This window comes from Taeniopygia guttata, chromosome 1 (assembly GCF_048771995.1).
Source record: "Taeniopygia guttata chromosome 1, bTaeGut7.mat, whole genome shotgun sequence".
In the NCBI taxonomy this organism is placed as follows: Eukaryota; Metazoa; Chordata; class Aves; order Passeriformes; family Estrildidae; genus Taeniopygia; species Taeniopygia guttata.
In genome coordinates, this window is record NC_133024.1 from 4,243,633 (window position 1) to 4,260,346 (window position 16,714).

At 36.8% G+C, this 16,714-nt stretch overlaps 1 protein-coding gene across 1 annotated transcript in view; it reads right to left on the reverse strand.

Annotated features, from left to right (window-relative positions):
• LTN1 (listerin E3 ubiquitin protein ligase 1) overlaps nucleotides 1-15,420 on the reverse strand; it is a 30,963-nt gene extending 15,543 nt beyond the window's left edge. The window contains exons 1-13 of the mRNA XM_002189994.7: nucleotides 15,283-15,420; nucleotides 13,577-13,780; nucleotides 13,166-13,264; nucleotides 11,965-12,195; nucleotides 10,947-10,999; nucleotides 9,856-10,036; nucleotides 8,925-9,098; nucleotides 7,594-7,784; nucleotides 6,470-6,611; nucleotides 4,970-5,752; nucleotides 4,441-4,482; nucleotides 3,074-3,266; nucleotides 817-1,056 (exon numbers count right to left, since the gene is read on the reverse strand). Of these exons, the coding sequence (XP_002190030.5) occupies nucleotides 817-1,056; nucleotides 3,074-3,266; nucleotides 4,441-4,482; nucleotides 4,970-5,752; nucleotides 6,470-6,611; nucleotides 7,594-7,784; nucleotides 8,925-9,098; nucleotides 9,856-10,036; nucleotides 10,947-10,999; nucleotides 11,965-12,195; nucleotides 13,166-13,264; nucleotides 13,577-13,780; nucleotides 15,283-15,324 (2,575 nt within the window). The 5' untranslated portion in view covers nucleotides 15,325-15,420. The remainder of the gene's footprint in view (nucleotides 1-816; nucleotides 1,057-3,073; nucleotides 3,267-4,440; nucleotides 4,483-4,969; nucleotides 5,753-6,469; nucleotides 6,612-7,593; nucleotides 7,785-8,924; nucleotides 9,099-9,855; nucleotides 10,037-10,946; nucleotides 11,000-11,964; nucleotides 12,196-13,165; nucleotides 13,265-13,576; nucleotides 13,781-15,282) is intronic.
• Nucleotides 15,421-16,714: the final 1,294 nt, after the last annotated feature.

Sequence of the window (16,714 nt, forward strand, 5' to 3'; positions counted from 1 at the left end):
ATATACATAGCTTTCTTGTTGCAGAGCAATTTTAAATTAACTGTGACTCACAGTAAGATTTGATTTAATTTAATTGAGAATTAGTGATGTTCTTGTTGTCTGCTACCATATGTCCATATGGTCTTCAAAACCACAAATCTTTCCACCAAAATATTGAACATTCACAACCTTAACAGTCATTTATAAAGCAGCGTTTTCCAAGCTAGTACTGTCCTACTTCACTTCTATAACACTGAATAATTGTATTTACTTGTATTAATTTCAGTAAATATACGTATCAATTTAACACCCTCAAATTCTGCATTCAAAGTATATAAATCAGCATCTCAGTCTGAACATGAGACATGATCCATGAGAGAGAGGCTTGGATCATAGTTTGTCTGGGCAACTTGGCCAATATAAATGGTTTCAGAATAAATACATGTTATCTGTAAAGAAGCAATTGTACACATTTTTTCATAGACCCCCCCCCTCAGAGTGCAAGATGAACAAAAAAAGTTAATTTGTTATATTTCAAAGACTTTAAACAACTTCTGTAACAGTCAAAAAAGTGAGCAATATCACAGCCTCCAAGTTAGCTGATACTAACATTAAAAAAGCTTCAAAATCCTTGTAAATATGTTAAGGACTTGATACTTAGTAGTAACTATGGGCACTGTAAATTAAAGCACAGATTTTCATGTCAGGTACAGCTGCAAATGTTCAATGTACGTGCAGTATTCTATCACGTACTTGATTCTGTTTCATAAAAAGGAAGAATTTAGATGTAATCATCAGCTAGGAAAAAGCTCATATGAAGTTCTTTTTCCAAATTACCTGTCAAGTGTGTTGCATCCTGCCTCTGAGCACACAGCTGGAAGATGGTAAGGAGCAAGTCCTCTGAGGATGGCATCAGCAAACAGCCTTTCACTGAGCTGAAAAAGCTTGAGGCCACGTCGCAGATGAAAGATACTGATGATTCAGTATCTCCAGCTTCAGAAAGATCCTTTGCTTTAGATAGAGCTGCTTGAAGTTTATCAATAATCCTTTCAACAAAGGTTTCACCAATCAATGATTCTATTGGGCAGAGGAAAAAGACAATATGCCTGATAAAGACAACTATGCAAAGATGTCATATTAATATGGACCAATTTGATTTCTGTTTACTAATTTTGAATACAAAGTAAAGTCCAAAGCAGTTTCAGTCTAATGGATACTTAAACTCTTATTTCACAGACACCAGCCAACATTTCACACTGCCAAGTATCTTTTCTCTACATCAGCTGAAGCAACTTTGAAAAAGGTATTTAAGACAGAGCAAGTGCAAAGTGATCCCTCCCCCTTTTATGCTCTCCTAGCTTCTGGCACCCACCTGTGAGCCCAATATTTCACTGTACTACTGCACATAGCCACGAACATGCTTAGCTCCTTTTTCATGGGATACAAGCAAGCCAATCCCATTTATCCTCAAACTCCACAGTATCCTGTGGCAAGGAATTCCATTATTTAATTATAAACTGTATGAAGAAGTATATTTTTCTTGGCCCTCAAGACTGCTATCTAAGTATGTGTTACAAATTCAAGTTCTTCCACTGAAAGAAACAATGATATATTTCTCACTATTTGTATTTTCTATACAAATCGTGATTTTATGGCTTTTAAGCACAACCCCATCCCTAATCACTTCCACTAGAAGCTGACAAATTCTAGTCTGCTTTCTTGACTCTACAAGCAGAAGCCACTGCTTGTCTAACCATCCCTGCCAGATTTCTTTGGGTATAGTCTATTATATGTTTTTCAAAAGCATATAGAATATTGCAAGTGACCAAACTGGAATAAGAATATTGCAGTGACCAAAACTATATGCAGAATTCCAGATATTGACAACATATTCAGTATACTGACTACATGCTATAATAATTTTCATTTGTCCTCTGTTCTTTCCACAGCAGCTCCTAATAAACTGTATTCCTCTTTTGCTGCTTTTTTACAACCTGTCACTTACAGGGAAAGACTGCAATGACTGAATATCTCTTTTTGATTTTTAACAGGTCAGAGCCTATCATTGAATTGATACAGTTACAATTGTGTTTGTCCCATGTACACTTGTAGTATTTATTTGATTTGGATTTCTTTTGTAATCTGTTGTATCAGTTAAGCATTCAGTATCACAACACACTGCTAGGGATCTGTGAAGTTTCAGATACAATTATCTTCCTTTCACTATACATCCTTTTTCCCCTTTAATTCCTTTTGTCCCTAAGCTACTGATCCATGAAAGTCTCTCCTGTTCCCTCCATTTCAGGATTCATTGTCTAAGAACATTCACCACAGTGAGCTGCCTGTGTGTATCTTCGAAACTTGGAAACACCATGAATGTGCACAGCATCCACTGACACTGAAATATGTCACCTCAGGGATCAAAGCAAATGCTGAGTTTACATGGAAAACACCAAGAAAAATTAACTCCCCTGGAAGTCTATATAAGATACTAAAACTGCAAGAAACAAATTAAATAGGATGCTATTAATAAAAAAATCAGAATACATATCCAGCATAAGAGCACACACAGAGTTTTTAAAAGACATGAAAATAAATGTAAATGGCTCAAAACAATTCAAAGTTCCTGTAATAAGGCATTACTAAAACACACATAGGTCCGTAACAATTGACTTGGTATTCCAGTTCTGAAGGTACATTTCACATGGTATGATTTAAAAATTCTTATTATTTTACAGCACATCAGCTAATAGATCAAGCTTACTTAAATTTTCCTCAAGTTCTCAAAACTTGCAAATCTGAATCTTCTCTTTAAACACATTTAGCAATGTGAACCAAAAAAATGGCAGCTACTGCTGCAAGTTCATGTTTACAAAATTAAATTGGATGTAGTAAACTGGCTTAAGTATAAAGAAAGCCCAAAACTAAGAAACAAAAACCCCAACAAAAACTAACCAATCAACAAAAAACTACCAGGAGAAAGCCTAAATGTTCTATATGAAGTATTCTGGAAAATCCCAATTTCTTTCAACCTCATGCAAAGAGTAAGTGCAGTGTTTCCACTTCATGAATTCCAAGGGTTATATATGCTCACCACTTTTAATGTGCTGTGACAACACCAAGCTCAGGAGGGTCCACCTTTCTGAAGAGGCTGATCCTGAGGAGGCTGCTCTGGGTTTTAAGCCCAGGTGACAAAGATCATCTGCCAGCACCACCAGTTTTTCTCCAAGCGTGTCTCCTTTCAGCCAGTCAGAGACTAAGGAAAGTTTCCTTGTGCTTGAGCATGCCTGGATCACAAGAAAAGCATTGCAGGAATATTTTGAGGGTATAGAATAATAGAATGGTTTGGGTTGGAAGGGACCATAAGACCATCTTCCAAGTTCCAATTTAAGCACCAACCCCCTGCCATGGGCAGGGATACCTCCCACTAAACCAGGTTGCTCCAAGCCCCATCCAACCCAGCCTTGAACACTTCCAGGGATAGAGCAGCCACAGCTTCTCTGTGTAACCTGTTATTAACTATTAACTTTTATTACTAAGCATAAGATTAGTATGTCAACCCTGCACACACAGAGTGAGAATTACATCATCTGCCACAAACAGCCTTCAGATTTTACATCTGCAACAACACTCCCCAACTTTCTTTTTGTCAGAGAGAGCAACTTATGGCTGGGTCAGATCTCTACTGCAGAGTGAAACAAGTCACCTTCTGAAAATGCCTCCTTTATGTTTCTCCTCCAACTACAGAGCCCAGGAAATTCCTACACTGGAATTAGAAAAATAACTTCTGTATGACCAAGTTGGCTGAAATAAAATCTATTTAAAACTGTTTATAGCACCTGAGTTTCTTTAAGAAGAAACAGAAGGTCACAAAAACTTTATTTTGCTGATAAGCCACTGTAAGTTACAAAATCACAAAAACCGAGTATTCCTAAAATACACAGCATATGTGAGGGAAGATCCTGTGGTCTATGTACTGGACTGTAAGTCAAGTGCTATGAGTTCTTGTCCAAAAATTCATCATACACTTACTATTTCATTCCATGCAATCACTTAAATGTCAGTTTGTCAATACTGAGTGGGAAAAAATTGAATACTAACTTTCCCTTATAAGAACCTTGTAGGGTTGATGATATAAATAATCATTTAAATTATTGGTCTAATCCTCAGCTCCATTCTCTCTAGCTTAGAATAGATGATCCACAAATCAGGAATCTCTCTGGCTCAAAAAGAAAACTGACCAAAAACAGAAGGGACAAAGATTCTTTTGTTTTGGCATCATCATTTCATTTTTAAGACTGTCCCCAAATTTAAATGCATTTAAAACAAACACTACTCTGAAACTGTAAGATTTTCAAACTATGGAAATTGCCACTACAAACGCATGTGGGTGTCAAAGCTAACATCAGAGAATTATTAAAAATTATGGATAACAAGAACAAAAAAAATCTTAATATTTACCTTTTGAATTATCTGGAGAAAAATAACCCATTTCAGATCCATCTGAAAAGAAAAACAAAATTCCCCAGTATTTAATAAAAATCTTTGCTGAATAGGAAGCAATAATGCCATTTTAACTGCTCTGCAGGCACAAATAGAAGCTGATAAAATTCAGTAACAAAGTTATTGATTGCATCATTTTTGTCTTGCAAATCTTTCTCTCCCACAAAATTCAGTAAGAAACTCTATTTATAAGAAAGGCTACCAATGACTACTATTAAAGTACACTATATAAAGAAGGAAGAGCAGAGAAATTCTAATGATACTTTTTTTAATGATTTAGACCATATAGAAAGGGACAGAACCTTTCACCCCAATGCTATCATGTCCAACTTTCCAAAAACTACCTTACTTATGCTAAACTTAACCCAAATTCATGTGGAATTATCATCCGTGCAACAGTGCAAAAAGTAAGATTATTAGTGGACCACAGCCAACAATAACAGGAATGACTGTGATAAAAATTAATAACATCATGTACAAATCATACCTTTGCTAAATCATCAAGAATGGCTTTCCTTTCATCATTATTGTTGCAACAATGAAGTACACTGTATAAAATATCAACCAGGAAATGGGTGTCTTTTCTCCAGTCTTCTTTCAGCCAGGTTATTAAATTCAGATACAGAAATTGTACAGATGGACTTCGGTTATGAGCTTTCACTTCATTTTGGGAATCAGCTTGAGCAGGGCTTACATCATTTCCTTGCTCTAAAAGTACTTGGAAAACTCTGTTTGAGGAAAAAGTGTTGAGCAGGGCAGAGAGAAATTTCAAATGCTGTTCTGACTTATGTTCATTGACATGCACAATGCTCAGCTCAGCCAGGTTGCACACTAAGTTCTCTAGAGGTTCTTTCCTTAGATGTGAAGTTTGCTGCAAGTCAGCCTGAATTTCAGAGTCACTATTTCTTTCCATGAGTTTTAGACTCTCTGTGTTCCTTTCAGATTCATCCTCATCTGTAAATCTGATTTTTAGAGATTTTCTATTGTTTGGTTTTGTAGCACTCTTCGGATTCTGAAGAATTTCTAGCATACCAGATATGGCAAACAGTAATTTCTCATCAGCATCCAACCTATCAACATGAAGTACACACATTTTTAAAAGATGGCCCCAAAAATCTGACAACAGTTTCTGGAAAACTTCATCTGTGCCATCATCATTGGAGAGTTCTGCTTTGGCTTCCCAGGAACTCAACATTTCTGCTGTTTGATAAAATAATGGTCCACTTTGTAACTTGGGCTCCTTAAGTACAGCATTGATAAAAGGAATTAGCTATAAAGACAAAAAAAATATATTAAAAAACAGTGATCCAATTCATAAAACCACTTTATTCTTTATTATGCCAAGAAATTATAAAATTCCGAAACACATTCTGGAAGCAACTCTGCAAATATCAGAATTATTTATTTTTGAACACTTTATAAAAACTTACAGGATGGGAGGCACTTTTTTCCCCTTAAATATAACTTTCATTCCACAGTAAAAAGAATGATTTCATAGGAAGAAAAACCCTCTAAATTCAGTACCTTTACTTTTGTTACACATTGCTCTCTACAACTCCCTGAAAGGAGGTGAGGGTGGGTCTCTTCTGCCATGTCTCAAGTGAAAGGATGAGAAGGAATGGCCTTAAATTGCAGCAGGGGAAATTCAGATCAGGTATTGAAAAAAACAAAACTCCCTGGAAATATGGTCAGGCATTGGAATAAGTTGCCCAGGGAGGTGGTGGAGTCACCCCCTCTGGAAATGCTTAAGAGACACCTGGATGAGGCTCTTGGGGACACGGTCTGGGGGTGATTTTGGTGGTGCTGGGCTGACAGTGGGACTGGATGATCTCAAAGGTCTTTTCCAGCCTTGACAATTCCGTGTGGTTTCTTTTGTAAAATCTAGGGAAACTCTCAACAGGGAAGTAAATCCTCAAAAATTACATTTCTCTTTAATTTTGACTTATTAAATGTACACGCAACAATATTCAGGATTTCTGATGAATACCTGGTCACATATAAGCATTTGATGAATTTGGCTTTGGTCTTCTTCTCTTTTCTGTAGTATAGCAAAGCACAGACACTCCATAAATGCAGTTATAATTGCTGAACTTTCTGAAGGACTGGCTGTTGCCCTCTCACTTGACAACCTGTGAGAGGACACAGAAGAAACAAAGTGACTCAGTTTCCAAGAAACCCAGTATGAATGTTATCAATGCACCCTCAGGATGAGAATACAGGATCATAGAGTCATTGACAGCAGTCAGATCAAAATAAAGTCAATTTAGAAAGCTGACTTTTTAAAATGCTTGACCAAGCATTTAATAGAACCTATATCAAAAAAAGAAAGCCACCCAAAGACAGTCTCTCCAGTTTTGAGTCAGAAAACCTGCAATTTCTGTGCTTTCTAATAAATATTAGATCACAAAAATGATCACAGAAATATTACAATCATTGTACTTTGTGTAATAAAATTCTATACACTTTTCAAACAAACCCCTACATAACTCTCTTCTCCAAGAGCTCTGCTAATTTCCACACCAACATCAGCTGAGAACTGATTTTTTTTTCATTTATTTTTTAAATAAATGAAATTTCAGCATTTCATAAAATAATTTCTATATGCTTTTGAGTACACAGTGCACAGATACACATTTAAATTACATTTGATAGAAAGGTGGTTTTGAGGTATTTTAAAGGCACAAAGTACCAGCAGTTTCATCCTTTAAAAATGAGTATCACAAGAATTAGTTTGTGCATCACTAGGCTAATCCCCTATGAAAGAATTACACACTGAAGAGAAGAGCCTGATGCTTAAGAGTCACCCTTAATAATAATAATGTTCCAAGAGTCACCCTTATAATAATGTTCCCTATCCAAATTTCTCATGGGCTAAACACAAAGCTTTGACAAGGAAAGACAAGAATGCTTCATGTAAGGAAGATGTAGTAAAATCAAAAGGAGGGCTGAAGATTTAAGATGACAGGAACAGCCACAAAACTGACTCCAGTTTTGGATATTGAAAAAAAAAATTTAAACACATAATTTCATTTATCTTTAAATGCTTAAAGATTAGTTTATTTCCCAATGTAAAAGAGACTGATTCCAAATAAATAAATTTGTGGTCCATACCCTTGAATTACAGAGCTGAAAAAAACTCTGAAGTATTCCAGCTTTGGTTCCACAACGTCAGGAGGCACCTTGCTAATGAAGGGCAGGAGGTTGGGGTAGATAACAGTAGCTAATCCTCGCCCACCTTCTCGAAGCACTGCCCAGAGCTTTGGCAGAACTCCTTTTCTGGCATTCACATGATTCCAACAGTCCTACAGAAAGAAATTCACTTACTATAAATTAAACAACAATATGTTGTTTAATTAAACAACTATAAATTAAACAACAATATGTTGCCTCAGAAGAACTCCCAAGGAAGCCATTTAACCTATGTCCCCATATTATAGCTCAAACAAGTCATTGTGAAGTTTCAATTATTTTAAGTTACTCACTTGCCAGTATCTTTAAAATCACTTTCTCCTTATTTTGGCTTCTGAAGTTAACATGGTAAAACTATTTCTGCACTGTTTAAATTCAATTGACCTTTCTTATTAGCCAACAGCGATTAAAGGTTTCTCTTTAATAATGCTTTCATGATGCTTCATAGAAGCATCACACATAGAAGCATCAGCTATTGTAACTAATACTGTATTTAATTTTAAGTTGTCATTATCAAGGCAAACCAATGATTGAGTTTGGAAGCATCACTAACTTCAAAACTCTCTTCAAAAATTTTCCAATGGTTAGAAAATGCTTTGCCACTTTCTTCTTCCTAATTTTTTTTGTCATCCAATCTATTTTATTTATTATCATATTTATTTATTATAGTTCAAGGTACCTATATTTATAACAAGCTGAACAAAGACTGTTTAGGGCTTTTTCTTCATGAAAACTTGTTACAGTTCATTCCAGCAGTTGCAAAAAAGACCTGCAGCGTTAAACCCCCAAAGGATGCTGTCTATGGCAACAACTCATCCTGCAATAAATTCAAAACTGGTGTTTTGCTTAAAATTAAGAGAAAAAAAAAAAAAAAAAAACGAAAAAGCTAAAGAATCCTTACATTTGAAGGGGAAAGAAACTAACCAAAAATGCACTGCAGGTCTTTTTTATAACTGTCTTTAAAAAAGAAAAAGGTTTAAAGCATTATTTTACTTACTAGTAACTACATTTAATGGAAGGGTTTAAGGTTAATGAAATTAAATTCATAAAACAACTCTTAATTTTCAGCTATGCTGGACATGATATATTTGAAAGTTACACTAAAAGAAGGAGGATGTACACTTAAGGAGTTCCTGTTATAAATCATAAAGAAAACCCAGTCAAGCCTGTCCTCCTAGTTCTACACAGAGAACAACACTTGGTGAAAAGTTAAATTTGATGAAAATATCTGCCCCTTACACTTCCCACATTACCTCAATAGTGGTGATAGTATAAAGCACTGCTTCCCAAAGAGCAGGACACACCACTGCATCACTGTCATCAATGCTGAGAAGAACAGCAGGACAAACTCTTGGTGCTTCAGCTTTCACCACTTCAGGCAAGTGCTGGCAAAAAGCAGAAATCAGCTCAAAGAAAGCTGAGCGAACCTGACAGAGGCCACAGAAGGAAAAACAGAATTTGTCACTACATGTAGTTAAAAAGAGTCCTTTTAAAGTCAACAAAACTTTACAACACACCATGCCTGTATTTTACCACATTAACAAAGGTTAAAATATTATTAAAAACCAATAAAACCAAAACAGTTATTAAACAGACTTATCAAATATTTTAATGTAATTTGTTTAGTGATCAAATGCCTGTCAAAACTTGTATTTCTATATACTTCCCAAAAGGCATTTTTTCCAAAAAGCAACTTAAAGCTTTTAAACAAAATACTATTGCATGAATTCATCACCCTATGTACAGACTAAAGAGCAGTAAAATTGTTTAAAAAATGAAAATCTCAAAGCATTGAGAACACATGCTGTAAGTTGACAGAGTTTTTGTCTTCTACATGAATTTTAAATGACAGCAGATTGCCAAAAGGTAGACCATGATGATATGGAAATAAAAATTTGGCCTACTGGATAAATTTTCAAGCAATATTGTCTATATTGAGTTTGGGGGTTTTTTAACATTAAGTCTGGTCAGATATTAGTCCCAGATAAAAAAGATTTATAATTACATTAACTGAACAGTTTCTTTAGCCTTTCTGGAATCTACATAGAAACCTGAAGGCTGTTTCAAACCTAAGCAAAGTATGAAGTTCATCCTGGTAGAATACAAGTAATTAATACTTCCTCAGTTTAAGGGTATAACCTTTAACAAAAACCAAGCAAAATAAAGAAGAAATTAAAAAGTCACCTGTGATATGCTGTTTTTGCTGTATTTCCAAAATTTGTTTTGGGACAGAAGTGACATTAATTTTTCTTCCAATGAATGCATCTCTTTCTTTGGCAACATGCTGAGCAACTTTTTTAAAGCTAACAAGGAACAGGTCAGAATCCGGAAAAATTTGGCTTCCCTTTCTTCTTCTGGTACAGTTCTCAGAAAGCGAAACAAACAAAAAAGTTAAAAGTAGACTGAAATAAACCAGCAGGCATCCCAAGTTCGTCTAAAGTAAACTGCCTTCATTTTCTTTTGTGTTCTTTTTTTGATTTCAGGTACCAGGTTCTAAATTACACTATAAAGTGTTAGGGAAAAAAAAACTTTAATGTCATCTCATCTTCCAGCTACTCACAAATGATATTCTTAAAAGAGCTAAAACAAAATTAGATAATTGATAACACTTTCAAAACAATTTATACTTAAGTGCTGCAGCAATAAGCAGCTGGGACTCAATTTTTTCATGCAGAAACAGCTGATGCTTTATTCACAAAGCTCATATTGATAGGAAATATCAGAAGGCTTTGTGTTATACCAAACTGGCTAACAATACACTGACACTCAGTTTATTGGTCAGTAAATGGCAAGGTTGGCCATCTCTCAAATCTCTCCATTTTTGGTTAGTTTACATCTTTTGTTCACTGATTCCTGTGAGACAGATTTGTTTTGATTATTGTAGGTGCAAACTGTTCTCTTACCAGAATAATCTGTTGTGTTAACTGCCTTCATTTTTATGATTTTTCACATAGGAAGTTAGATAGCTGCACTTAGAAGAAGTAACAGGCAATTTAGCAGAGCAAGGCCTGATTTTATATAATAAATATAAATTATATAATAAATAATATAATATTAATGTTTTCTATAATAAATATTAGATATATAAGGCCTTTCTTTTACAATATCTCTACTTGTATGCAACACTTAAGTCCCAAACAAAGTTACTGGGATCTGGATTCAAATAATTATTCTGTCTCCTGAAATAAAACTAAATTCACTACTTCCAGAGACAGAAAACCCAATCAAGACCAAGATTTAAAGACTTAAATATACATTTAATCAGGCAAACGTACTGAGGGTCACTGAGTGTATCAGCTGTTTCCTTCAGAAGGTGATCTTGAAGCACCTATGGGGGAAAAACCATGCATATAAATACAAAGAAATCTAATACTTATATGTGAACAATATAGTCCACACATTATTCAGAGACAACCCTACAATAAAATTTCACAACCTCTGAGCTGTCTTTCTAATATTTTTAGACATGCTAATAAACATGCTAGAAAATAATCTGAATATAGTAGTTGTGGTACTGTCTGAATTAAGTCTTCCTAACACTTAGTAAATTGCAGCCCTATGCCAATGTGCTCCTGCTAAAAAGAAGCCAAACTGAGGCAAATCAAATCAATTAGGTTTGCACATGATGGGCCAGCAATACAATCTTTGACCTTTTTTTAATTCAGTCAACTGAGTATCATATCTGACTGGCAGAATAGCATAAACCTTGGTCAGAATTAAACTTGCAGATGCTGAAACACTGCTCAGCATTCTTCATTCTTTTTCACTATAGCTAAACTACTCCAGCATCATTATTCCGTCTGTCAGCAACATTACATGTTGACTGAACATCATTACATAGGAATGCACACAAAAAAATTCACTATTAATTCCTTTGATTCCAGTCATCCTCATCTCAAATCAGAAAAACATCCTTTTTTTTTTTTTCCTCTGCATTCCTTATTATTTTTCTTTTTTATATTTCCTTACAGAAGAAATTCTTCCCAGTGAGGGTAGTGAGGCACTGGCACAAGTTGCCCATAGAAGCTGGGGCTGTCCCATCCCTGGAAGTGCTCAGGGCCAGGTTGGACAGGGCTGGAGAAATCTGGTCTAGTAGAAGATGTCCCAGTCCATGGCAGGGGGTGGAACATGAAGACTTTTTAGAAGTCCCTTCCAACCCAAACCATTCTATGGTTCTCTACAAAGGGGCAAAGTTTCAGGTGACAAAGAAATTTAACTGTGAAGAATAGATGGGGGAAGGATGACTTTTAAACTCATAACAGAAACCTTAAAGAAATACAAAAGTAAACTCACATTAAGAATTTCATCCTTACAGAATACTAAGGCTTCAGGTTGTTTGCTCGAAGGAAAAGCTTTTTCAAAAGCTACTTTTGCAGCAGAAGCAGCAGGGGAGTAAGTGTCACACTGAGCAATCAGCCAGTAACCCATGATACTTTTTAAGTAAGGAGCTAAGTGTTTTTTTACTTTAAGAATCAGTTGCTCAAAAGATTGCTGAGTTGCTTCTCGAACACGGCGATCATGATCCTGTTAAACAAAGAAAAGAAGGGGAAAAAAGAGAAAAGTTTATTGGTTTAAGAAATGTACCTTTGATTTCAGTTACTTAAAAGCAAAAGTGGTGATTAAAAAGTCATGTTTGCAATTAATTGGATTTGAAACATAGATTTGAAAATACACACCAATGACAAAAAATTTTTGTATCCCAAGGTATGGGGGTACTCCTAATTCAGTAGCATCATTTTCCCAAACTGTTGTATACTCAGACTGTAACCTCTCCCTGATATCCCTAAAAAGAGTTTTTGTTTCCAATTTATACAAACATTTTTCAGAAAAGAGGCAGGAAAAACAGGAAACCTTGAAGACATCTTCTCAATTAGAACTACCATAAGCTGTGCATTGCTATCCTTTATTTCCATATGAATTTGCAACATCATGATTTTCTACACTCTTGATTCCAGAAAGAAACAGTAGGAATTACTCTAATGGGTAGGAATAGTGATTTGTTTTGTTCTATACCATTTTTTCAACAGTAGCCATTCAGTAGACAGCTTGGAAATACAGTAAATAGATCAAGAAAATTATTGCTAATCTGGCTACACAAGATCTTTTCATATTTGTGTTTGGGTTTTTTTAGTGTTAAGTCCGGTCAGATATTAGCCCTAAATGAAGAAGGTTTATAATTATGTTAATTGAACAGACTCTCTAGCCTTTCTGGAATCCACATAATTTTCCTAAGAAATATAGTACCATCTTTTAAACATAAAGGTCTAACAGTTCTATAAAGGAAGTACAGTCCAGACATCAACAGTTCAAGATTCCACCCACTGCCAATACTGAAATATGTCCACAAAATGAACAGTATTTTGCTTCAACTTGATGTTTCTCCTAGAATAAGTCAAGAATTCCAACAAAGGTAGACAGGTGAACAAAGACAACCTTAGAGGTAGTCACAGGAAGTAGACAGGTAAGTTTCTAATTTAAATACTTCAACACTTACTAGTGAAATTTTACAATAGATTCTCGGCCAGTAAGGAAGAACACCTTTAACAACTTCCGCTTCTCTTTCCTTGCACATCGTCCCAAACTCTTGCATAGCCTAAAATCAAAATATCAAGAGCACTATTTAAGAAGTCAGGTAGATATGTTCTTTAATTTATCAGTTTGTATCCGAAACTGCAACTCCCTTCTCCAAAAATCAAATAACTTCTTGAAAATGAGCATCTATAGAGAAAACTGCATGATGGACCTTGCAATAGGTTATCCAAGATATCTTCTGGATCGCACTTCAAGCAAATCCACCAAAGTGAAATTATTTACTTCCTCTTCCTCTTCCACCCTTAAGAAAACTGTATTATTCTCAAATTTTAAAAAAATAAATAAATTAGGAGGGGGCAAAGGATGCACCTACTTTTAACTTGGTTGTGACATCCCTTTTAGATAGTTTTCGCAACACCATTCGGAAATCAGCATCCACAAGGCTGTCTACTTCCTCTGCTCCTTGAATTGCAGGAACATATCCAAGATCACTCTGAGATGTTCCAAAGCCGATAAACCCAGGCACTGTTCCACGTTCTTTGGCAAGGAGCTCTGCAGCTCGGCCACTGCTAGAAGGCTGACAAAACAAAAGGGACAGGAGTCAATTATCTATTTAATTTTATTTTGCATACATCATACATTTGAAAATATGATCCTATTTTTATTGTATAATTAACCTTCTAATTAAAATAAAATCTTTCAAAGAAGAGTCCACCTGTGCTTCAAACATAGAAACCTAGAAAATGATTATTCTCTTTAAGATCAGGCTGAGAAAGCTGGGGATGTTCAGCCTGGAAAACAAAAGGCTCCAGGGAGCCCTCATAACATCCTTCCAGTGTCAGCAGGGAGCCTACAAGGAAACTGGAGAGAAGTCTTCATCAGGCACTGTAGTGATACGACAAGGAGGAATGACTTTAAACTGAAACAAAATAGGTTTAGATTACATATGAAATTCTTGCCTGTAAGGGTGGTGAAGCCCTGGCACAAGGACTGCCCCATCCCTGGAAGTGTTCAAGGCCATGTTGGACAGCGCTTGGAATAACCTGGTCTAGCAGAAGGTATCCCTTCCCATGGCAGGGGTAGGACTGGATGAGTTTTAAAGTCCCCTCCTACTCAAACCACTCTATGAGTCTATTCAATGATTCTGTGAATCAGAATTCTCTTTCCTCTTAACATGAATACTTCTGGAAAATTTTATTGCTTTTATTGCTTTATATTGCTTTTTTGCTATGCAAAAAAGCCTAACATAACATTCCTTCTGCAAGCAAACAATTTATTAAGAATCTATAAACAACTTATTAAGAAACTATTTTTCCTCCTTCACTGTTTCTGGCTTTCCTAGTTCTTTTCATGGGCCAACAGAGCTCCCAGGTAATGCTCCTTTTTTCTCTGAACAAATAAAAACACATAGACAAAATAAAGGATTCTCCCAGCAACTAAGTGGCCAAAAATGATTTAGAGAAATGGAGTAAAAGCATGCCTACGTAAAAAAGTATAATAAATACCATCACATAGTTGTGTGTTTTGGAGCTCAACACCACTTCTAGTTTACCCCATTTGCCCATTCTATTATTGGCTCTGCTTTGTTTCAACCGTGCTCTTTCGGAAAGACTGATGCTTAAACGTCCTCTGGGACACCTCACAACGCAAATACCTTTTATTTCCTAATGGCAGCAGCAGCTTTGTGAGCTTGTTGGGTTTAAATCACCTTTTCTGAGCTGTTAAGGACATGCTGCTTTGCATTAAGTCTTCCCTAAATCCAGGGAGGAATTAGGGAAACTGAACACCGGACTTCTCCTACTATCCCGAGAGATGGGGCGGATGTCATCTCCGGCCTTTTGGCAAGAAAAACACCCTGAATGTACCACTGGCACTTTGTTGAACCCACACCCGCGGTGACTTCGCTCTTCCTCTCAGTACAAACACCACAGCAGCAGCAGCCGCACTCCCCTCAGGCACCGCCAAGAAGCGGCCCCGGGCCCGGCCCCGCTCCCACGACCGGGCCCCGCTGAGGGAGCCGGGCTCCGGCGGCCCCCGGAGCCCCGGCCCGGCCCCGCCGCCCTGCTCGGCCCCGCTCACCCGCACGTTGCCCTTGGTTCGCTGCTTGTTCTTGCCCCCCATGGCAAGAACCGGCACCGGGGCCCGGCCGGAGCCACCGCGCCCGCTACGACACGTCCGGGGCGGGGCCGCGCAGAGCGGGCGGGAACCTGCCTCAGCGACATCCTTTAAAGAGATAGGATGAACTCCATCGATCTCGACTTAATTTGCGCTGGTTTTAGTAGGATATATGTGATATTGAATGTTTGTTCAAGTATACACGTTTGTATTAGGAGTCTCTCTCATTTTCGCAGGCGAAACCTGGTGTTAAAACCCGATTTGATGAGGCTGGGCCAGGAGATGGGCCATGTCTGGAGGTATACGGGATGCCCAAGCGCTGATCATTTGTGAACGACCCCAGATAGATATTATAGAAATATTATAGAAATCCTCGGGTAGAGACATGTGAATGCAGCGTTCCCATAAATTTTATCAAGGGATTCAACAACTTCGGACACTGAATTGTCCTTCCTCATCACTAAAAAAAGAAAATCTCATTAACCTATGGACTCTGAATGGAAGACTGACTGCCGAAATCTTGGCCTCAGGCAGAATTTTCCCTATAAAAACCGCTTGTGCCAGGATGGAGGTGTGTGGGCACAGAGGAAAACCTCTGCTGAGGCTGACTGCTTGCACACCCAGCGCTGACCCTGGGCTTGGCACTGTTCTTTCCTTGTGGCTGGGTAGATAGAATCTGATTGCAAAATATTTTATTATTTTCATTTTAATTTGGCTGGACAAATTTTTCATTTAAAACAGTCTTAAACTTTGACCATCCCGTGCGGCATTTACAGAGCCACGGCGTTCTTGCACGCTCACAAGGACTTTAGATTTGGGAAAGTTTCACCCACGCTTGTTGAATGGCATCGCTGTGAAGTATCCCTACAAGAGGTGTTCCAAGTCTATACCAGAGACCTGAATCTTAGCGATTTTACTGGATTCAGAAACATTTAATCAATATTTAATGTGAAAAATGTGTATTTTATGATTGGCTTTTCGCAAATGTTACAATGAATATTATATGTGTAATGTTAGAATGTTATGCTGTATTAATTCTCTTAAGTAGTGTGTTAAATACAGCCTTAGGTTACAATATAATGTTAAAATAGAAATTTTGTGATATAGGATTTGTTACAAGCTCAAGTGAGAAGATGGGATAATCAAGAAACTCTTCACACAGAGATGTCAGCAAAGGGGGCCTATAAAAATTCCTGCCTCCTTGTCAGGAAAGACAAACATTCTTCCACTTTTTCTTCGTCTTTTTAGAACCACCAAAATTAAGGAGAAGTTGTTGACAAAACCCAGAAAAGTTCTTAATTTGCAAGGAATTTATGCATCATGTATGAGATATATGAATATGCAACAGGCTATTGCTTTTAAGGTTATTCCTTTGTTCACAAGGCATGCTTTTTGT